The sequence below is a fragment of the Manacus candei genome, unplaced genomic scaffold (genome assembly GCF_025592945.1).
Source record: "Manacus candei isolate 608988 ecotype Guabito, Panama unplaced genomic scaffold, ASM2559294v1 h1tg000037l, whole genome shotgun sequence".
Lineage (NCBI taxonomy): Eukaryota > Metazoa > Chordata > Aves > Passeriformes > Pipridae > Manacus > Manacus candei.
Window position 1 is genome coordinate 2,287,149 of NW_026138085.1, and position 20,864 is coordinate 2,308,012.

At 54.9% G+C, this 20,864-nt stretch overlaps 1 protein-coding gene across 1 annotated transcript in view; it reads right to left on the minus strand.

The window, feature by feature from the left end:
• The window catches only part of LOC127473831 (protocadherin alpha-C2-like), a 110,840-nt gene extending 91,404 nt beyond the window's left edge, over positions 1-19,436 (minus strand). Inside the window, exon 1 of the mRNA XM_051793931.1 lies at positions 16,504-19,436. Coding sequence (XP_051649891.1) covers positions 16,504-18,978 — 2,475 coding nt within the window. The 5' untranslated portion in view covers positions 18,979-19,436. The remainder of the gene's footprint in view (positions 1-16,503) is intronic.
• Between the last annotated feature and the right edge of the window lie 1,428 nt (positions 19,437-20,864).

Sequence of the window (20,864 nt, forward strand, 5' to 3'; positions counted from 1 at the left end):
GCTCAAAATTTCAGGGAAGCAGGGCTGAAAAAGCAAACAGGTTTTTGTCCAGCCTCTCAAATCTCAGCTGTATTGCCAGCACTTCTGTATACATCTCTATGAAGGCAGAAACAAATGAAAGCCTTACAGCATTCTCTCAAGGTAAAACTCACCTTAAGAGACCACAAGACAGTGAACCACAGTGATGAAGGGGCACAAATTTTGAAATCAAAGAGCACTATTCGGCAGCACGACTCTCACTGACATCTCCCGAGAAAGGCAAGCTAAGCCACGCTGTCTTGTGGGGGAATTGGGAGTTTCAAGAATCCCAGTTCGTAATCACATGATCATCATAAGGCACACACACAGTGAGACAAAAAAAAATAAAATCACAGTTTATTTTTATATTCTCGGGGAAGGGAAAAACTAAACAAAACAAAATAAAATAAACCCAAAGAAGTTTTAAAACCCCAAACATCCAAACAAATACAAAGCCTACAACTGCAAGGTACATGGAACCACCCAGGTCAGAAATCAAACTGAGGTGCTTCTACAAATACATCAATCCACCATAAACAAGTCCTCTAACAATACATCTTGCCCAATATAGCACTATGGTTGCACATTTTTAGTATCTACTTTGGTTCGTGTTCTTCTGCCAGTAGGTACCTTATATTAGATAGTACATTTAAATCATACTTAGAAGGGGAAAATGTGAAATACTTCTGTCTTGGCCATGTCCATAGTGATTCTGTAGTACTTCACAAACTAATATATGCCATGCAGGGTAAATAGGCAAGAACTTTGCATGATTTCTCTTTCAGAGGTGAACCAAAAAGGAGGACAGACTTCTGATTAAGAAAAGACTGGAAACAAGCATTTCCCAAGATCCAAACCCAAGAAATTCATTAGAACTGCCCTACCTCTAAGACAGGAAAATCTAAACAAATAAAGACACTCCACCCAAAATAAAAAAAGGTTGAAAGAGGCATTTAGGGTTGTGATGAACTACACGAATGGCAGTAAAACCAGACCTGATAATACCAGCAACATAAAATCAACACTGCAGTCGGGCAGAGATCTTTACCAGGAACTGTTCCATTAAATAGCTCATCAGGGGATCTCAAAGTGCACAGAGTGTGATGTATCAAAGATAAGAGGAGATATCACCCTACAGAGCAGAGCTAAAATACAGGCCTGCTGAGAACTACAGAAAGAGGTGATGACACACTCTGAAGACCTAAGAGGGAAAAGGGCAAAAGATTTTCAATGCAGGGGACTACAAAGTAGAGCAGACGAGAAAAAAGATGTGGCTTCAACAGAGACTGTGACTGATTCTGAAACAATCACTGAAGGTTCTGAAATTACATATTTGACATAGAGAAGAAAGTGATGTGGATATATCAGCTCCATTCTCAGTGCCAATCAAAAAGGTAAGTCTTATGAGATGACACAAGAGAAAAGGTATTGCATTAAAATTTCAAGAAATATGGAGTGCAGCAAGATCTGAGTATTTTGTACAGCTCCCCTTCTCAACATGGTAAGAGAAAGAGAGAAGACCATAGCCGGAAAAAAAACCCCTGCAGCCATGTAACACGTTACACAGCACGAAGACTAAAGAAAATGCAACAAGCAGCCAGAGGGTAAACAGCCGCCAAGTACCCACTACTCTCAAGTCGAGAGAGCAGAGACTGTCTCCAAAGCAGCGCCGGACAAGAAGGCGGGAAGAGAAGGGGCAGAGGAGGGGAGGAAGCCACTGACCGTGTCGAGGAGAGAGGGAGGCTCCGGTTGCGTGTCCTTGGCCGCGGCGCCGGGCGGCGGCGGGAAGTTGGGGCTGAAAACCATCAGGTCGCTCTTGGCCGCGCCGTCCGCCACGCACAGGCTCCGGCTGTGGCGCTGCGAGTACGACCAGCTGCCCACTTCGCTGGCGCACACCAGCGTCGTGGGCCCGGGCCCCGACAGCACGGCCGCCCGCGGCGCCCAGCGCGACGCCCCGTACAGCACCACGGCCAGCAGGAACAGGCTCGACACGCCGCAGATCGCCACCACCAGCCACACGTTCGTCGCCGCCGCCGCCGACGCCGGCCCAGAGCCGCTCTCGCCGCCCGACAACGAGCGCGCCAGCAGCGACGACGAGCCCGCCGCCGCCGCCAGCGCCGCCTCGCCGCCCTCCACCAGCGACACGCTCAGCGTCGCCGTGGCCGAGCGCGCCGGCTCGCCGTGGTCCCGCACCACGATCACCAGCCTCTGCCGCGGCCCGTCCGCCTCCTCCAGCGCCCGCGCCGTGCTCACCTCGCCGCTGTACAGCCCCACGCGGAACAAGGCGCTCTTGCCCCGCGGCTCCCACAGCTCGTAGCGCAGCCACGCGTTGTAGCCCGAGTCCGCGTCCACCGCCCGGATCTTCGCCACCACCTGACCCGACGGCGAACCCCACGACGCCCACGCCCACAGCGTCCCCGCCTCCCCCGACACCGACCCGGCCTCCGCCCCGCCGCCCGACGCCGACAGCAGCGCCGGCGCGTTGTCGTTCTCGTCCACCACGAACAGCTGCACCGTCGCGTTGCCGCACAGCGACGGCTCCCCCGCGTCCACCGCACGCACCTCGAACTGCAGCACCTGCACCTCCTCGTAGTCCAGCGCCCGCAGCGCCCGCAACACACCGCTCTCCGCCTCCACCGACACGTAGCTCGACGCCGCAACACCCCCCACCGACCCCGACACCCCCGACCCCCACGACCCCGACCCCCCGCCCAACGCGCCCTCCCACAACGAGTAGCTCACGCGCCCGTTGCCCGCCTCGTCCGGGTCCCGCGCCCACAGCCGCGCCAGCTCCGCGCCCGCCAAGTTGTTCTCCCGCGCCAGCACCGTGTACACCGCCTGCGCGAACGACGGCGCGTTGTCGTTCACGTCCGACACCGGCACACGCAGCCCAACGCGGCCGCCCAGCGACGGAGAACCGCCGTCCTCCGCACGCACCTCCACCTCGTACTCCGACACCCGCTCCCGGTCCAGCCACTCCCGCAGCACCAGCGAGTACGACCCCGACAACGTCGCCTCCAGAACGAACGGACCCGACGGCCACACCCAGCACCGCACACGACCGTTCGACCCCGAGTCCCGGTCCCTCACGCTCAGCAGGGCCACCACCGTCCCCAGCGACGCGTCCTCGGACACCGGCACCGACAGCGACGTCACCCGCACCTCCGGCGCGTTGTCGTTCACGTCCAGCACTTCCACCACCACCTTGCAGTGACCCGACAACGGGGGTGTCCCTTTATCTGTCGCTTCAATTAGTATCTCATACGAACGGATGTCTTCATAGTCCAGGGCACCCATGAGACGGATCTCGCCTGTCTTTGGATTTAAAGGGAAAAGGTTTAATCCCTTTTCCGGAAAAGTGTTGCTTGCACTGAACGTCACTTCACCATTGCTTCCCACATCGGGATCCGTGGCGTTCAACCGCGCCACCAGCGTCCCCTCTGCAGCGCTCTCCGGCAGCTGCACTTTATATACCGATTGGTTGAACTGCGGCGGGTTGTCGTTCGCATCCAGAACCGAGATCACCAGCTCCATAGTCCCTGTCAGAGACGGCCGGCCCCCGTCACTCGCCGTCAGCAACAACCAGTGCTCTGGCATCGTCTCCCGGTCCAGCGGTTTCGTGAGCACCAGAAACAGGGATTCACGGTATTTGTCACTCCGCTGCAAATCCAGAGAGAAGTGCTCGCTGGGGCTGAGCGTGTAGGAGAGCTGCGCGTTCGCTCCGATATCCGCATCAGACGCGCCCTCCAGTGGGAACCGGGAACCCACCAACGACGATTCCGCGATGCTGATATTTTTTCGGGCGGCGGGGAAGGTGGGGGCATTGTCATTAATGTCGGTGACCTCCAGCTCCACGTGGAAGACGCGCAGCGGCCGCTCCACCAGCACCTCCAGCCGCAGCGCGCACGGCGCGCTCTTGCCGCACAGCTCCTCCCGGTCCAGCCGCGAGCTCACCACCAGCGCCCCGCTCGCCCCGCTCACCTCCACGCTCGCCCGACGGCCCCCAGGCACCAGCCGCAGCCGCCGCGCCTCCGCCTCGCCCGCCTCCAGACCCACGTCCTGCGCCACACGGCCCACCACCGTCCCGGCCTTGGCTTCCTCCGGCACCGAGTACCGCACCTGCCCCGAGCACAGCGCCCACGCCGCCTGCACCGCCACCACCCGCAACACCGCACCCCACACACACTCGCCCATCGCCGCCGCCGAGTCCTTCCGACCCCGCACGGGCCCCGCACGGCTCCCAACGCCGCCCGCACGCACCGCCTCCGCTGCCCGGCCCCAGCCGCCCCCCCGCGCTCACAGCCGGGCTCTCCGCCGCACCCACAACGAGCCGCCCACACGCCCTTCCTCAGCCTGCAGCGACACCGTGCGCTGCTCCGCCGCCTCACACGCTCCACACAGCGCCAGCGCCGGCAACTCTGCCATCTCTTCTTACCCACCTTCTCTTTTTCTTATTTCTCTTCCTTCCTTTTATTTCTCTTCCGGTTTTAAGAGGTTTTTTCGTCTTCCTTTCCTACTGTTTCCTTTATACTATTTTCTCAGTTTTTTGTTCTCTCTCCTTTTCATTGTTGCTCTGCCGTGCCGTATTCTTTGAGCCGTTTTCCCTTCTCTTTCCAACCTTCTCTCTTCTTTATCCCCCCTGCCAGCTCCCCAGCCGCCTCCGGCGCCGCGGCGGAGGCCATCCAAGTCGGACCCATCCGCGCTAATTCCCGGGCAGCAGCACCAGAGTGCGGTGCTCTAACCGAGGCAGAGGCTGCTGGGGACCAACTTCGCTCAGCGTCCAGAGAGAAGGTCGGTATCAGATGCTCATCTACTGGGTTTTCTTTTCGTCCATTCTCTTCTTCCTTCCTTCGTTCCTTCCTTCCTTCCTTCCCTCCTTGGTTGCATACTGGATTGCTTTTTATTTATGTCATCTCCTTCCTTTATCTATCCTTTTCTTCTTCATTTTCTTCTGCTGTTACCTCTCTTCCTTCTCTTCTTTCTTATCTTTCAGTGGATTCTTTGCCTATGTCTTCTTTCCTCCTGATTTACTTGTCCTATTTTTTTCACCTCTTCTTCTAGTTCCTTTGTCTCATGTCTTTTCTTTACCAGAATTCTTTTCAAATAACCATTCCATAGTCACAACAGACATGTCCTTCCTGAACACCTCTCATTCCTCTTCCTTGCAATGATTCCTTCCTTTGATTCTTTTTTCTCTCCTCCTTTCTCTTTTTTTTTCTTTTTCTTCTCCCTTACTCTCCTTTCTCTTCTCCCTTACTCTCTTTCCTCGTTTCTTTTTGCCTCGCTGGGCCATTTCTTTGCTTTCCCTTCCCTTCTGATTCCATCCTTGTATCTCCTATCCACTTTTTTCCCTTAAGAAAATTCTGTAAAAACAGCTACACCACTGTCACCACAAAGCACAGACATGCCCGTTCACAAAAGCTTCATTCCTCTTCCTTTCCTCCTCCCACCCATCTGGACAGGGAATTACCTTTCTGCTCACCTCCCATCCCTGCACCTACAACTGACCTTCCCTTCAGGATGAAAGCCAAACATTGAGCCTTCAGTCATCAGGCAGCTCAAGGACTCAGCAGTAACACAGCAAGGCAGGCAGATGGCAAAGAACAGCTCTGCCACATCAGAAAAGAGTCCACCCACTTGGACATCTGAGAAAAACAGGTTCCCAGGACCAAAAACCCAGGAAAGTCTCTCCTTTGGGAACTGAAAACACATCCCAGCCAAGCACAATGACCCTTCAAAACAAGACTGAAAAAGCACAGGCCAACCACAGCTCCCAACCACTTCTCATAGACGTCTGTGAACAGCTTTTCTTCCTGACCCATGTCCCACCTGCACAGCCAAACAAACCCACCAAGGTGACACCAGGGCATTGCCACTGAGAACATCTGCTGCAGGCCCAACACAGCTACTCCAAGAAATACATTACTGTCAGTGCTCGATCCATCCTTGCTTCCACCTGCTCACCCTGTGCCAGGCAACAGCAGGAAAGGAATGAGAGCAGGTAATGCTGCTCCAAACCTACTGGCATTTCAATCCAGGTGACATGCAGTCCATCCAACACAAAGATACCAAACCTGAACAGGAACCAAGGTACACCTGTCTCTCACACAGAGCCTCTTCAGTTATCAGTGACTTACCTGCAGCATCACTGGTTCATTCTTCACAGAAAGAAACTCCAGCACAAGGAGTATTGATTTTCAGGGACATTGTCCTTAAATGCTACCAGCGATGGCCATTTACAAACAAGACCAAGACCTCAGACATGACTGAGGCAATGGCCTGAGAAGAAGGGCTGAATGATACACACTTCAAAAACCTGTAGTTTGGCCAACAACATTCATATCAAAGACAAACAATTAAAGGGATGAATAACTACACAGGCAATAGTAACACAGAGGACAGAGCATCAGGATATGCAGAACTACTCAAGGTCCTGAGAGGGTGCCAGGACAGAAGCGTGATGTGACTGGTCTTTACTCAAGGTTTTCCACTGGTATTCTCTATCCAGTGCCATGAGAAATGGCAACTCCACAGCTAATCTGACATTAGCCATTTCCTCACCAATTACACTGACCAAGTTCTACACAGCATCTCCATTTCCCTCAGGCAACACTCTTCCCCACCCAAACTCACCCTCCCCATCACACAGGCCCAGGCTCTACTTAGTGCCACATGCAGAATCACTGCCAAAATATCAAACACTGCTCAACATGCCTCATCTGTAACCCCCCCTCTGCAGGTGATCCAGGCCTTTCACATCCTCACCTTCCCTCCAGACCAACACAAAGGACCCATGGAGTTCTGCAAGGCCACACAGCACTTGGCAAGCTCTTCCCAGCTGCGTGAACTTCAGCATAAATGCTTTGCTCCTTTTCAGCAATCTCACATGGAAACACATCAGAGCTGTGTGGTAGAGCTCAGAAAGGTTCTGGGATTAGAGCTGTGACAGCTCTGACCCCAGTCCACACACATTTAGGTCATCAAGAGAACCACAGCAAATGCCAAAGCACAAGAGCACTCAAAAGGTCATCTGAGGGGGAGAATTTGGACCACATGAAGCCAGAGCTGGGCTGCACTGCAGGGTTTGGTGGGTGCCTGCAGATACAAGAATAAGCCATGTGTGAAAACAGGACACATCATCTCTACTGAGGCCACCTCTGCAGTGCACAAGTAGGGCAAGTTGAGCACATACAGATTACACCCACCTCATCACAGGTACGTACAAATCCCACCCGAGGAGGAGCAAGAAACCATCAGGACAACATCCAGCAGTTGTGCAAGCAACTCTGGATACCCACCACTACACAGGGACAGCAAGTTCAAGCACTCCCCTCCCACAATACCTTTTCCAAAACAAGTGGTGCATCAGACAACATTCAGCACTCTGCATCTCACCCCCTCTGACCAGCACAAGGCCTACATCAGGCAGGCAGCAGCACAAGAGACTGTCTCTGATAGGAGATCTTCAGAACCTCAAAGGACATTGTCAGAATGTAAGCAACACACACTGGTCAGGAAGGCTGTCACCTCCAGACTACTCTAGGCCCTGGGACTGGATCTTCTAAAAGAACACTCCATGCTCATATTGCCTCATGTTTTCCTCTAGGCATCCTTCCCCTCCCTCTGCAAGATGTGTTCTCAAGACAAACACCTCATCTCCCATTTCTGTCTTACAACATGGCCCATGCTCTTCCCAAGGATTTCCAGTTCTCCCACATGAGATCACTCCTCTTCCCACTGCTCAGGATCACCTTCCACATCTGGAAATGGCCAGGCCCTGCTCAGTACTACAGGCCACAGTTTTCTTACCCACCTCAACACACACTCAACTCACTCCTCCCCAGCAATAACAGCACCTTCAAAACACACAGATGGTGTCACATGCACAGGGCACAGCAGACCCTCTGCAGCTGACCTGTCACGTTTGGGATTCCTTCAGCTCTCTCAGGTGGAAAGGTGGCAGACCTGGGAGCAATACTCTTCCCAAAGCTGATGTCATGACAGCTCTAAATGGCAATGCCATTGATGTCATGCTCTGAGAGAAAAACTGAAACGTTGGTGAGAGCACCAGTGTAACACATGATGCTGACTATGTAAAAGCATGCTATCTGACATTTGGCAGTAAGTTCTTTTTCTCTGGTTTCAGGGAATTTGAATATGTTAGTCTGTTCATTGCACAAAAGAAAATTTCCACGGCTTTTAAATGATGTGGCTGTTAACACAAATTTGAAAGAATATAAAAAAACGGAGAGTGTACAAGACATTACTTCCCAGGAACACATGCCCACAACAAGCACAACAGTGGCAAGAAGAAAAGAAAAACAAAATTTCCATTTCTAACATACCTGCCTGAATACTTTATACTGAACTAAGGCTTTATACTTGCAAAAAGATCATACAAACAGGAAAATGTTACTCACACCTCCCCCTCTTTCCTAAGCAGTCTGGTGGTAGAACGAAAATGGAGAAATTCTGTCCTTGAAGCCCTAAAGGTCACCTTGCTTCACATCAATTTGTGAGCAAAATCAAAGAGGAGGAAGGCAGGTTTTCATAAGACACCAGACTAAAACCAACATGGTCAGCAAAGGCAATAAGGCAGCACAAAATACCTGGGGAACTGCAAACATCTCAACCTGTAGTTCTTCTCCTCCCTCAGTAAGATCGGGTGGAAATGCTATACACCAGCGAGCAAGTTGCCTGAAAAGCTGACACCTCGGCGCAACTCTCATGCAAAGGGCAAGACAACTCCCACCGTGAGCAGCAAAACTCACCTGTGGACCGTAACTGTTTAACAGTAGAGCAAGAACTTAGCTTCAGCCTCACCTAAGCAAGAGAAATGGAGCTACGGAAAGAACGCGGTGGCCGATGCAAAGGTGCCACTGACATCCTTAATCACCTGCAAAGCACCCACCGCCCTGCGACTGTAGGAGTTGAGCCCGGCTCCGAGTACTGCCTGCCCAGGGGGCGGGAGAGAAGGTACAGAGAAAAGGAGGAAGGGCCACTGACCGTGTCGAGGAGAGAGGGAGGCTCCGGCTGCGTGTCCTTGGCCGCGGCGCCGGGCGGCGGCGGGAAGTTGGGGCTGAAAACCATCAGGTCGCTCTTGGCCGCGCCGTCCGCCACGCACAGGCTCCGGCTGTGGCGCTGCGAGTACGACCAGCTGCCCACTTCGCTGGCGCACACCAGCGTCGTGGGCCCGGGCCCCGACAGCACGGCCGCCCGCGGCGCCCAGCGCGACGCCCCGTACAGCACCACGGCCAGCAGGAACAGGCTCGACACGCCGCAGATCGCCACCACCAGCCACACGTTCGTCGCCGCCGCCGCCGCCGCCGCCGGCCCAGAGCCGCTCTCGCCGCCCGACAACGAGCGCGCCAGCAGCGACGACGAGCCCGCCGCCGCCGCCAGCGCCGCCTCGCCGCCCTCCACCAGCGACACGCTCAGCGTCGCCGTGGCCGAGCGCGCCGGCTCGCCGTGGTCCCGCACCACGATCACCAGCCTCTGCCGCGGCCCGTCCGCCTCCTCCAGCGCCCGCGCCGTGCTCACCTCGCCGCTGTACAGCCCCACGCGGAACAAGGCGCTCTTGCCCCGCGGCTCCCACAGCTCGTAGCGCAGCCACGCGTTGTAGCCCGAGTCCGCGTCCACCGCCCGGATCTTCGCCACCACCTGACCCGACGGCGAACCCCACGACGCCCACGCCCACAGCGTCCCCGCCTCCCCCGACACCGACCCGGCCTCCGCCCCGCCGCCCGACGCCGCCAGCAGCGTCGGCGCGTTGTCGTTCTCGTCCACCACGAACAGCTGCACCGTCGCGTTGCCGCACAGCGACGGCTCCCCCGCGTCCACCGCACGCACCTCGAACTGCAGCACCTGCACCTCCTCGTAGTCCAGCGCCCGCAGCGCCCGCAACACACCGCTCTCCGCCTCCACCGACACGTAGCTCGACGCCGCAACACCCCCCACCGACCCCGACACCCCCGACCCCCACGACCCCGACCCCCCGCCCAACGCGCCCTCCCACAACGAGTAGCTCACGCGCCCGTTGCCCGCCTCGTCCGGGTCCCGCGCCCACAGCCGCGCCAGCTCCGCGCCCGCCAAGTTGTTCTCCCGCGCCAGCACCGTGTACACCGCCTGCGCGAACGACGGCGCGTTGTCGTTCACGTCCGACACCGGCACACGCAGCCCAACGCGGCCGCCCAGCGACGGAGAACCGCCGTCCTCCGCACGCACCTCCACCTCGTACTCCGACACCCGCTCCCGGTCCAGCCACTCCCGCAGCACCAGCGAGTACGACCCCGACAACGTCGCCTCCAGAACGAACGGACCCGACGGCCACACCCAGCACCGCACACGACCGTTCGACCCCGAGTCCCGGTCCCGCACGCTCAGCAGGGCCACCACCGTCCCCAGCGACGCGTCCTCGGACACCGGCACCGACAGCGACGTCACCCGCACCTCCGGCGCGTTGTCGTTCACGTCCAGCACTTCCAGCACCACCTTGCAGTGACCCGACAGCGGGGGTGTCCCTTGGTCTCTAGCTTCAATACGAAAATTAAATACATTAATTTCTTCAAAGTCCAGGGCACCCGTGAGACGGATTTCCCCCGTCTTTGGATTCATGGAAATGACATCACTTCCCCTAGAGGGAAAGAAGTTGGTTACGGTGTAGGTCAGCTCACTGTTACTTCCCTCGTCAGGATCCGTGGCGTTTACCCGCATCACCAGCGTCCCCTCTAATGCATTCTCCGGCAGCTGCACTTTATACACCGACTGGTTGAACTGCGGCGCGTTGTCGTTCGCATCCAGCACCGAGATCACCAGCTCCATCGTCCCTGTCAGAGACGGCCGGCCCCCGTCACTCGCCGTCAGCAACAACCGGTGCATGGGAATCGTCTCCCGGTCCAGAGGTTTCCTTAAAACAAGTTCAGGTTCAATATCTGGTTCATTCGATTTTTGTAAATCCAAAGAGAAATATTCGCTGGGGCTGAGTGTGTAGGAGAGCTGAGCGTTCGCTCCGATATCCGCATCCGATGCGCCCTCCAGCGGGAAACGGGAGCCGGGCATTGTGGATAACTCTGCGATGCTGATGTTTTTTCGGGCGGCGGGGAAGGTGGGGGCATTGTCATTAATGTCGGTGACCTCCAGCTCCACGTGGAAGACGCGCAGCGGCCGCTCCACCAGCACCTCCAGCCGCAGCGCGCACGGCGCGCTCTTGCCGCACAGCTCCTCCCGGTCCAGCCGCGAGCTCACCACCAGCGCCCCGCTCGCCCCGCTCACCTCCACGCTCGCCCGACGGCCCCCAGGCACCAGCCGCAGCCGCCGCGCCTCCGCCTCGCCCGCCTCCAGACCCACGTCCTGCGCCACACGGCCCACCACCGTCCCGGCCTTGGCTTCCTCCGGCACCGAGTACCGCACCTGCCCCGAGCACAGCGCCCACGCCGCCTGCACCGCCACCACCCGCAACACCGCACCCCACACACACTCGCCCATCGCCGCCGAGTCCTTCCGACCCCGCACGGGCCCCGCACGGCTCCCAACGCCGCCCGCACGCACCGCCTCCGCTGCCCGGCCCCAGCCGCCCCCCCGCGCTCACAGCCGGGCTCTCCGCCGCACCCACAACGAGCCGCCCACACGCCCTTCCTCAGCCTGCAGCGACACCGTGCGCTGCTCCGCCGCCTCACACGATCCACACAGCGCCCAAGCCTCCGCATCTCCTCTGCCGGCTCTGCTTTGCTCATCTTCCTTTTTCATGTTCTTTTTCTTTTTTTTTTTCCTTCTCTTCCTTACCGCCACTGGCAGCTCATCAGTCGCTTCCGTTGCCGCAGCGGAGACCGTGAGAGTCGCAGGCTCCAGCTCTAATTACGTGGCATCTGCACCCGAACGTGGTGCTCAGAAGGAGGCAGAGGCTCTCGGTAATGAGTGTTGTTCAGTGACTAGAGGTAAGTCACTGAGTACTGCTCACGTCCTTTTCTTTTTTCTTTCTTTCGCCTATTTGTCGTTTTCCATTCTTAATCATTTCCTTGTGTTATTCCTTCATATCATCTTATTTCTGTTTTTCTTTCTCTTGTCTCTTTCCTTCCTTTTTTCCCCCCTTCTATCTTGCCCTCCTCCCTTTCTGTGTACTGTGATAGCATCGGTGATGTACCAGTAAACTCGTTTATAATTTCTTCCTCTCTCTCTCTCTCTTTCTATTGCTTGCTTCTTTGGTTCTCTTTCTCTGCTTTGTTCCTTCCTTCTTTCTTAGTTTTCTCCTCCTCTTCTTTTCCGTGTCTTTATGCATACATACATCCCCTTCTCCTTCCTTCCTTGTCTCTGCTTTATCTCCTTAACCAACATGTTTTCAATCACTCTCGCCATGGAGCATGGACACACCCTTTGGAAAGGGTTCTCATTCCTCTCCTCTGCCACCTTCTCTCTCTCCCCACAAGGAACAACCTTCCTTCCCATCTTCAGTCGGTCCAAGACAGACAGAATGCCCCTTCACCTCCCCTTCTGTAAGGAAACCACACTCTTCAGGCCCCGTCCTCTCAAGGAAGACAGTCCACCACTCTGAAGCACAAGCCAAATCCCCAGGTACTTTGGCATCCGTGCAAACAGGCTCCCAGGAACACAAACAACCTGGAGGAGTCTTTCCTTTGAGGACTCAAACCCATCACAGCCCGGGACACCAATCCTTCAAGAAGGCTGAAAAAGAACAGGGCAGCCACAGCGTACAAGTACTCTTTATATACCTCCATAAAGAGCTCAGGCCTCAGTTTCCACCTCCTCTGTCAGATACACAGGGCAAGAACCTCCCTATCCAGGGGCATTAGTCCCCATGGAATATCTCTCACTCAGTACCATGATCCACCTGCAAAAGCCATGAAGGTAACACAGTATCTTTTTCACTGACAACATACCCTCAGTTCCCAAAACATTCACTCAGAAAAACACATTAGTGTCCCTCTTTCATCTACAATTGCTGCCACTTGCTCCCACTGTGCCTGGAAGCACAGGGCAAAAAAGGCATGAGAGCAGGTAGTGGTGCTTTGCTGGTCCATTTACAGAATCATTGGATATCTCAAGTTAGAAGGGACCCATCACGATCATCAAGTCCAGCTCCCAATCCAAGAAACATTTGGTCAATCCAAGATGAAGACACCATGACTGAAAAGGAATAAAAGTACAGCTGTCTCTCAGACTCATCTTTTTTCGGCAGGAGCGACTTACCTGTAACATCACTGGTGGCTTCTTCAGAAAAGAAACATATTCAGGGGAGGGAAACTGGTTCTGAGGGACATCTGCTTTTAATGTTATCAGAGATTTCTGTGGAAGATGGACAGGAAAAAATGACCCACATTAGAAATCACTGGAGAGAGCACAGTGCTCCCTTGTGCACTTTTATCACAGGGGAAGCAGGAGGGACACTGGAAAGCTAAGGACGTTCTCCCAACATCAGCCTCAGCTCAGGAGGCTGGAAAAGCCATTCCTCAAAATGATGGTCAACTGCTGTGAAATCTACCACCTGGCAGCTGACAAAACACAGCAGTCTGCATTTCATCCACTGTCACCAACTCATTGCCAATGTAAAAGAAGGAAAAAAAAACCTAAAAAGATGGAAGTTTTTGGTAAAAGGGGAGAAGAAAACTAAACGGTCCCATTCCACCATAAAAAAAAAAAAAAAACAAAATAAAACAAAACCTGTTTTGACAACTTCTTGATTATGGAGAGAACTTCTTCCACTCCCTATCAAGACAAGAGCAGATACATAAGCAAGAAGAGGTTCAGAGAATGCTGACCAAATGAGACGGATATTTGGAAAAGCTTCTCTTGGAAAAACACCATACTGCCAAAAGCAAGTCATCCAAGCCATGTATGACAGATGTCTTCACATCTGGCAGAAAAAGCATGGAAAACACCAAGGAATAGGGATATGCAGGGCTTCTGGAGGACCCCAAGCAAGCAACCCTGAGTGACAGGTGTCCTCACAAGGTTTTCCACTGGAATCCTCTATCCCAGGCTCTGGGAAATGAGTTTCCAGCTAAACATCCTCCTGTTCTTCCCCAGTGACACAGTGCTTGTCCTACACAGCACCTCCATCTCCTCAGTGAAGAAACTTCCCCACTCAAAGTCACCCTCCCCATGACAGAGGCCCCAAGTAAGACTCGGTGCCACTCAGAGGATCACAGCCCCAGCACCCAAACTGCCCCACCAGAACAGCATCCCCCAGCAATAAAACCCACTCTGAGCATGACCCAGGCCTTCCCACATCCCCGCTTTCCCTCATAATCCTCACAAAGAACCTACAGAGGGATGCAAAGCCACAGAATGTCAACAATCTCAGATGGAAACACCACAGGGCTACACATTAGAGATCTTTAGGATTCTGTGGTCAGAGCAACAGCTCTGATCCTGTTCACATGATTTTTTTTCTTTGAGAGAACCACACCAAATGCTGAAGCACAAGCAGAGTCATAATATCAACTGTTTGGGACAACTATGATATAATATATAATACCAGAGCTGGGCTGCTCAGGTGGGTTTGGTGTGTCTGATCAGGGTTAAGCATGACCAGGGGACACACCATTTCTACTGAGACTGACTCTGCAAGTGTACAACTACAGGAGATCACACACACACAGATCACACCCCCTTCCTCATCACATCCTCTTATAAATCTCACTTGACAAGGAGCAAGGAACCACCATGGCAAAATCAACAGCTGAGGAAGCTACTATGGGTGCACACAACTACACAAGGGCAGCAGGTTGAAGTGTGACCCTCCCACAACAGCTTTCTCAACACAAGAGAGAAATGGTTCATCAGACAATATTCAGCATTTTCAATCACATTTCCTCTTACCAACACATTCCCTCTGGCAATGATGCAGCAGCACAGATTACTTCCTGTGGTGGGAGATCTGCATAACTTCAAAGGACACTGTGGGCATTTCAATACCACACAGCATCTCAAGATCCACAAGGCCTCCAACTCCACAACCTAGGGCCTTGGAAAGTAACCTGGGCAGGAACACTCTGTTTGTCCCGCCTCACAGTTTCCTCTAGGCATCCTTTATTCCCCACTCTGGGACACGAGTTCTCAAGACAAGAGCATCATCTCTCACTCTTGTCCTTAAGACATGGCCCATGGCCTTCCCAATGATTCCCACCTTCCTTTCACAAGCCTTCCCACTGCTCCAGGTCACATCAGGAAATGTCTGGGCCCTACTGTGTCACTGCCACACCCACTTTCATAAACATGCCACAGTTCCTTTTCACTCCAGCATTTGTGAACCCCTTCATCCATGAGAGCACCAGGGAAAAACATACACATGTATCACATCCACAGTGTCCAGCACACTCTGCTGCTGACCCATCACGTTTTGCAATGCTTCAGCTACCTCAGATGGAAACATGGAAAACAGGGAGAAATACTTTCTAAAGGTGATGTTGTGACAGCCCTAAATGGCAATGGCATTGATGACATGATCTAAGAGAGAAACCAAAATGCTGATGAGATCAGCACTGTAAAGATGATACCAGCAGCACAGGAGAATTTGGTTTGGATTTTGGTGGGGAATTCTGATTATTTACATTTGTCTGGGGTTTTCCTTGTTTGGGATTTCCTTATTTCGTGTTCAGAAAATATTTCCAGCAGTCTTGAAATTATGTGATTTTTGCATACGCATTTTGTTAGAATATCAAAAGAGACTACCATATTTCATACCGTTTCTCTAGCCAGAAATGCAAATTCACAACAGAGAGGTAGAGCAGGACAATACCAAGAAAACTGTGAATTCTAACACTTACCTTGGGTCACACTCCTCTGCCTGAACGGGTAATAAGTAGAGCAAAAAGATATATAGAAAAAGATGGTAGTAAAAGTCTGTACTGCCTTTCCTACTTTCTTAATGAATCTGATGACAGAAACTAAATGCACAACTGTTTTTTCCACAGGGAGCCAAAAATTTGAAGTCTCAAAGGTAACTTTGCATCACATCTCTTGCAAGGGGAATGAATGGAAGAGGACAGTTTTTGATAAAAATCCAGACCTTATCCCAACACTGTCAACAAAGGCAATAGGACAATAAAGAGTGACTCGGGGACTGTCACTACCACAGCTTCCCTGTCTTGTATTTCTCATCAAGCTCACATTGAAACCCTACACATGAGCAAACAAGAGCATTACCTACAAAGCTGACAATTCAGCAGCTCTCATCAAAATAGACAGTGCATTCTAGGACACAACTCCCGCCCACTGCAGCAAATCTCAGCTCCAGGGTACCGTAACACCGTTATTTCACCAGACACACACACCAAGAGCCAGGGTTCTCTGGAAAGGACTGGGCGGCACATAGACAAGTCCCGTTAATATCCATAAGCACCCACGGCCCTCAGGCACCGGAGGCGGGGCCAGACTCCCAACAGCACCGGCCCAGGGGGTGGATCAGAGGGGATGGAAGAGAGGAAAGTTCTCATGAGAAGGAAGGAAACAGGGGAGGAAGCCACTGACCGTGTCGAGGAGAGGGGGAGGCTCCGGCTGCGTGTCCTTGGCCGCGGCGCCGGGCGGCGGCGGGAAGTTGGGGCTGAAAACCATCAGGTCGCTCTTGGCCGCGCCGTCCGCCACGCACAGGCTCCGGCTGTGGCGCTGCGAGTACGACCAGCTGCCCACTTCGCTGGCGCACACCAGCGTCGTGGGCCCGGGCCCCGACAGCACGGCCGCCCGCGGCGCCCAGCGCGACGCCCCGTACAGCACCACGGCCAGCAGGAACAGGCTCGACACGCCGCAGATCGCCACCACCAGCCACACGTTCGTCGCCGCCGCCGCCGCCGCCGGCCCAGAGCCGCTCTCGCCGCCCGACAACGAGCGCGCCAGCAGCGACGACGAGCCCGCCGCCGCCGCCAGCGCCGCCTCGCCGCCCTCCACCAGCGACACGCTCAGCGTCGCCGTGGCCGAGCGCGCCGGCTCGCCGTGGTCCCGCACCACGATCACCAGCCTCTGCCGCGGCCCGTCCGCCTCCTCCAGCGCCCGCGCCGTGCTCACCTCGCCGCTGTACAGCCCCACGCGGAACAAGGCGCTCTTGCCCCGCGGCTCCCACAGCTCGTAGCGCAGCCACGCGTTGTAGCCCGAGTCCGCGTCCACCGCCCGGATCTTCGCCACCACCTGACCCGACGGCGAACCCCACGACGCCCACGCCCACAGCGTCCCCGCCTCCCCCGACACCGACCCGGCCTCCGCCCCGCCGCCCGCCGCCGACAGCAGCGCCGGCGCGTTGTCGTTCTCGTCCACCACGAACAGCTGCACCGTCGCGTTGCCGCACAGCGACGGCTCCCCCGCGTCCACCGCACGCACCTCGAACTGCAGCACCTGCACCTCCTCGTAGTCCAGCGCCCGCAGCGCCCGCAACACACCGCTCTCCGCCTCCACCGACACGTAGCTCGACGCCGCAACACCCCCCACCGAACCCGACCCCCACGACCCCCACGACCCCGACCCCCCGCCCAATGCGCCCTCCCACAACGAGTAGCTCACGCGCCCGTTGCCCGCCTCGTCCGGGTCCCGCGCCCACAGCCGCGCCAGCTCCGCGCCCGCCAAGTTGTTCTCCCGCGCCAGCACCGTGTACACCGCCTGCGCGAACGACGGCGCGTTGTCGTTCACGTCCGACACCGGCACACGCAGCCCAACGCGGCCGCCCAGCGACGGAGAACCGCCGTCCTCCGCACGCACCTCCACCTCGTACTCCGACACCCGCTCCCGGTCCAGCCACTCCCGCAGCACCAGCGAGTACGACCCCGACAACGTCGCCTCCAGAACGAACGGACCCGACGGCCACACCCAGCACCGCACACGACCGTTCGACCCCGAGTCCCGGTCCCGCACGCTCAGCAGGGCCACCACCGTCCCCAGCGACGCGTCCTCGGACACCGGCACCGACAGCGACGTCACCCGCACCTCCGGCGCGTTGTCGTTCACGTCCAGCACCTCCAGCACCACCTTGCAGTAACCCGACAGCGGGGGTGTCCCTTTGTCTTTCGCTTTAATGTTTAGGTCATATGTGGTAACAGTCTCAAAGTCCAGGGTTCCCATCAGTCTGATTTCTCCACTATTTGTATCAATGCTGAAAATGTCTGAGGCAGAAGCAGGAACAACAGTACCAATTTCGTAAGTCACTTCTCCATATATTCCCAAATCCGGATCCGTGGCGTTCACCCGCGTCACCAATATTCCCACTAAGGCGTCCTCGGGCAAAACTACGTTATACACCGACTGGTTGAACTGGGGCGCGTTGTCATTTACATCAAGCACTGAGATCTCCAGTTCCATCGTCCCTGTCAGAGACGGCCGGCCCCCGTCACTCGCCGTCAGCAACAACCGGTGAACCGGAATCGTCTCGCGGTCCAGTGCTTTCATGAGTACCAGGAACAGGGACTTACTGCGCGAACTAGTATTTTCTTCCTCTATTCTAAAATACTCACTGGGGCTGAGTGTGTAGGAGAGCTGAGCGTTCGCTCCGATATCCGCATCCGAAGCGCCCTCCAGCGGGAAACGAGACCCAGGGAGAGTAGTAAATTCCGGGATGCTGATGTTTTTTCGGGCGGCGGGGAAGATGGGGGCATTGTCATTAATGTCGGTGACCTCCAGCTCCACGTGGAAGACGCGCAGCGGCCGCTCCACCAGCACCTCCAGCCGCAGCGCGCACGGCGCGCTCTTGCCGCACAGCTCCTCCCGGTCCAGCCGCGAGCTCACCACCAGCGCCCCGCTCGCCCCGCTCACCTCCACGCTCGCCCGACGGCCCCCAGGCACCAGCCGCAGCCGCCGCGCCTCCGCCTCGCCCGCCTCCAGACCCACGTCCTGCGCCACACGGCCCACCACCGTCCCGGCCTTGGCTTCCTCCGGCACCGAGTACCGCACCTGCCCCGAGCACAGCGCCCACGCCGCCTGCACCGCCACCACCCGCAACACCGCACCCCACACACACTCGCCCATCGCCGCCGCACACGCCGAGGCCTTACGACCCCGCACGGGCCCCGCACGGCTCCCAACGCCGCCCGCACGCACCGCCTCCGCTGCCCGGCCCCAGCCGCCCCCCCGCGCTCACAGCCGGGCTCTCCGCCGCACCCACAACGAGCCGCCCACACGCCCTTCCTCAGCCTGCAGCGACACCGTGCGCTGCTCCGCCGCCTCACACGCTCCACACAGCGCCCAAGCCTCTGCCCGACACATGCATCTCCTCTGACATGTCCCGCTCCCCTTCTTCTCTTTCTTTTTCTCATTCATTTTTCCTTATCGCTTGCTGTTCCCTTCAAAAATTCCTTCATTTTTTCCTTTCTCATTCTTCGTCTTTCTTCTTTTTTCTTGCTTCCTTCACTTCTCTCTTTTTTATCACGTCTCGTTTCCCTTCTTGTTTCTACTTTTTTCCTTTGTACTCTCCTCTCTTTCCTCCTTCACTTTCTTCTTCTTCTTTCTTTTTTTTCTTCTTCGTCACTGCCCTTCCCCATTCTTTACACGGTTTTCCCATCTCTTTCCATCCTCCTCTATTCATCAACCCCACTGGAAGCTCCTCAGTTGCCTCCAGTGCCGCAGAGGAGACCATCAAATCGGAGCCATCATCCCTAAATACGGGGCATTAGAGCCGCCGCGCATCGGAGCCTTCTTGAGTACCACCTCCACTCAGCATCTACAGGTAATGTCGGTGAGAGCCGGTCATTTCCTTTTTCAGTCTCCTTTGTGTTTCCATTCTGTTCTTCCTTTCTTTTGTACTTTCGTTCTGGCTTTATTTTTACTTGAATAAGTTCACGTCTTTCTTTATATTTTCTTCTTATTTCCTTTTTGTATTCCTGGTTTTACCCTTCGCTTGACTCTCTTTCCTTTCTCTTTCTTTGTTCTCTTTCCCTATATCTTTCCTGCTTATCCCTGTCTATGTTTTTTCAACCTCCTCTTCTGTTTCCACCTTGTCTCTTCTCTTTTTTCCCCGCCTTGATTTCTAAGCGCTCTCATTCTTCTTTGCACTGATTCCTTTACATCCTTCTTTATTTACCTCCTTCTTTCTACTTTCTTCCTCTTCTCCCTTTTGCTCTTCCTTTCCTTTCTTCCCTCACTGTGCCTTGTTGTTGCCTCCCCTCTCTTCCTTTTCCATCCTTCTGTTCAGCCTTTACCTTAGCAAAATATTTTTAAAATACCTAGAGCAATCCTACCATAGGCATGGACATGTCCTGTCTTTGGCAACAGATCTCATTTCTTTTCCTACCACCTCCCAACCCTTTGAATAGGGAATACCTTTCTCGCTGACCTCCTGCCCATACACCTGTATCTCCCCATCCCTTCACCATCAAGGCCACACTCTTCAGTCTCCAGCCCTCTCAAGGACCCAGCAAGAACACACCAAGGCACTCAGATGGCAAACAACAGCTCTGCTCCATCACAACACGTTCCACCACCATCTCTCACACAACCTGAAGCCAGAACAACTGAGACATCTCTGCAAACAGGCTGGAAAGAACCAACACACCCAGGGGAGTTTCTCATACAGGAACTCAAACCCATCACAGCCCAGCACCACAATCCTCCACAAAGACTCAAAAAGCACTGGGCAAAACTGCTCCTCACGGCTCTTCATGTACCTCCATCCTTCCTAATCCACTCTGTGACTCTTTGACTCTTCCCACATGCCAGGATGCTTTCTGCCTTTGCAGCAATTTCAAATACAATTCGAGTGATTAAAGGTTCTGTTATTAGAGGCATGAATAGCTCTGACCAATGTCCCCACAGATTGTCTTCTTCAAGAAGACCAAACCAAAAGCAGAAGGACAAAGTGCCAACAGGGTAGAAGAATTTCTACCATAGAAATTTCTACAGAGCTGGGCTGCTCTGTA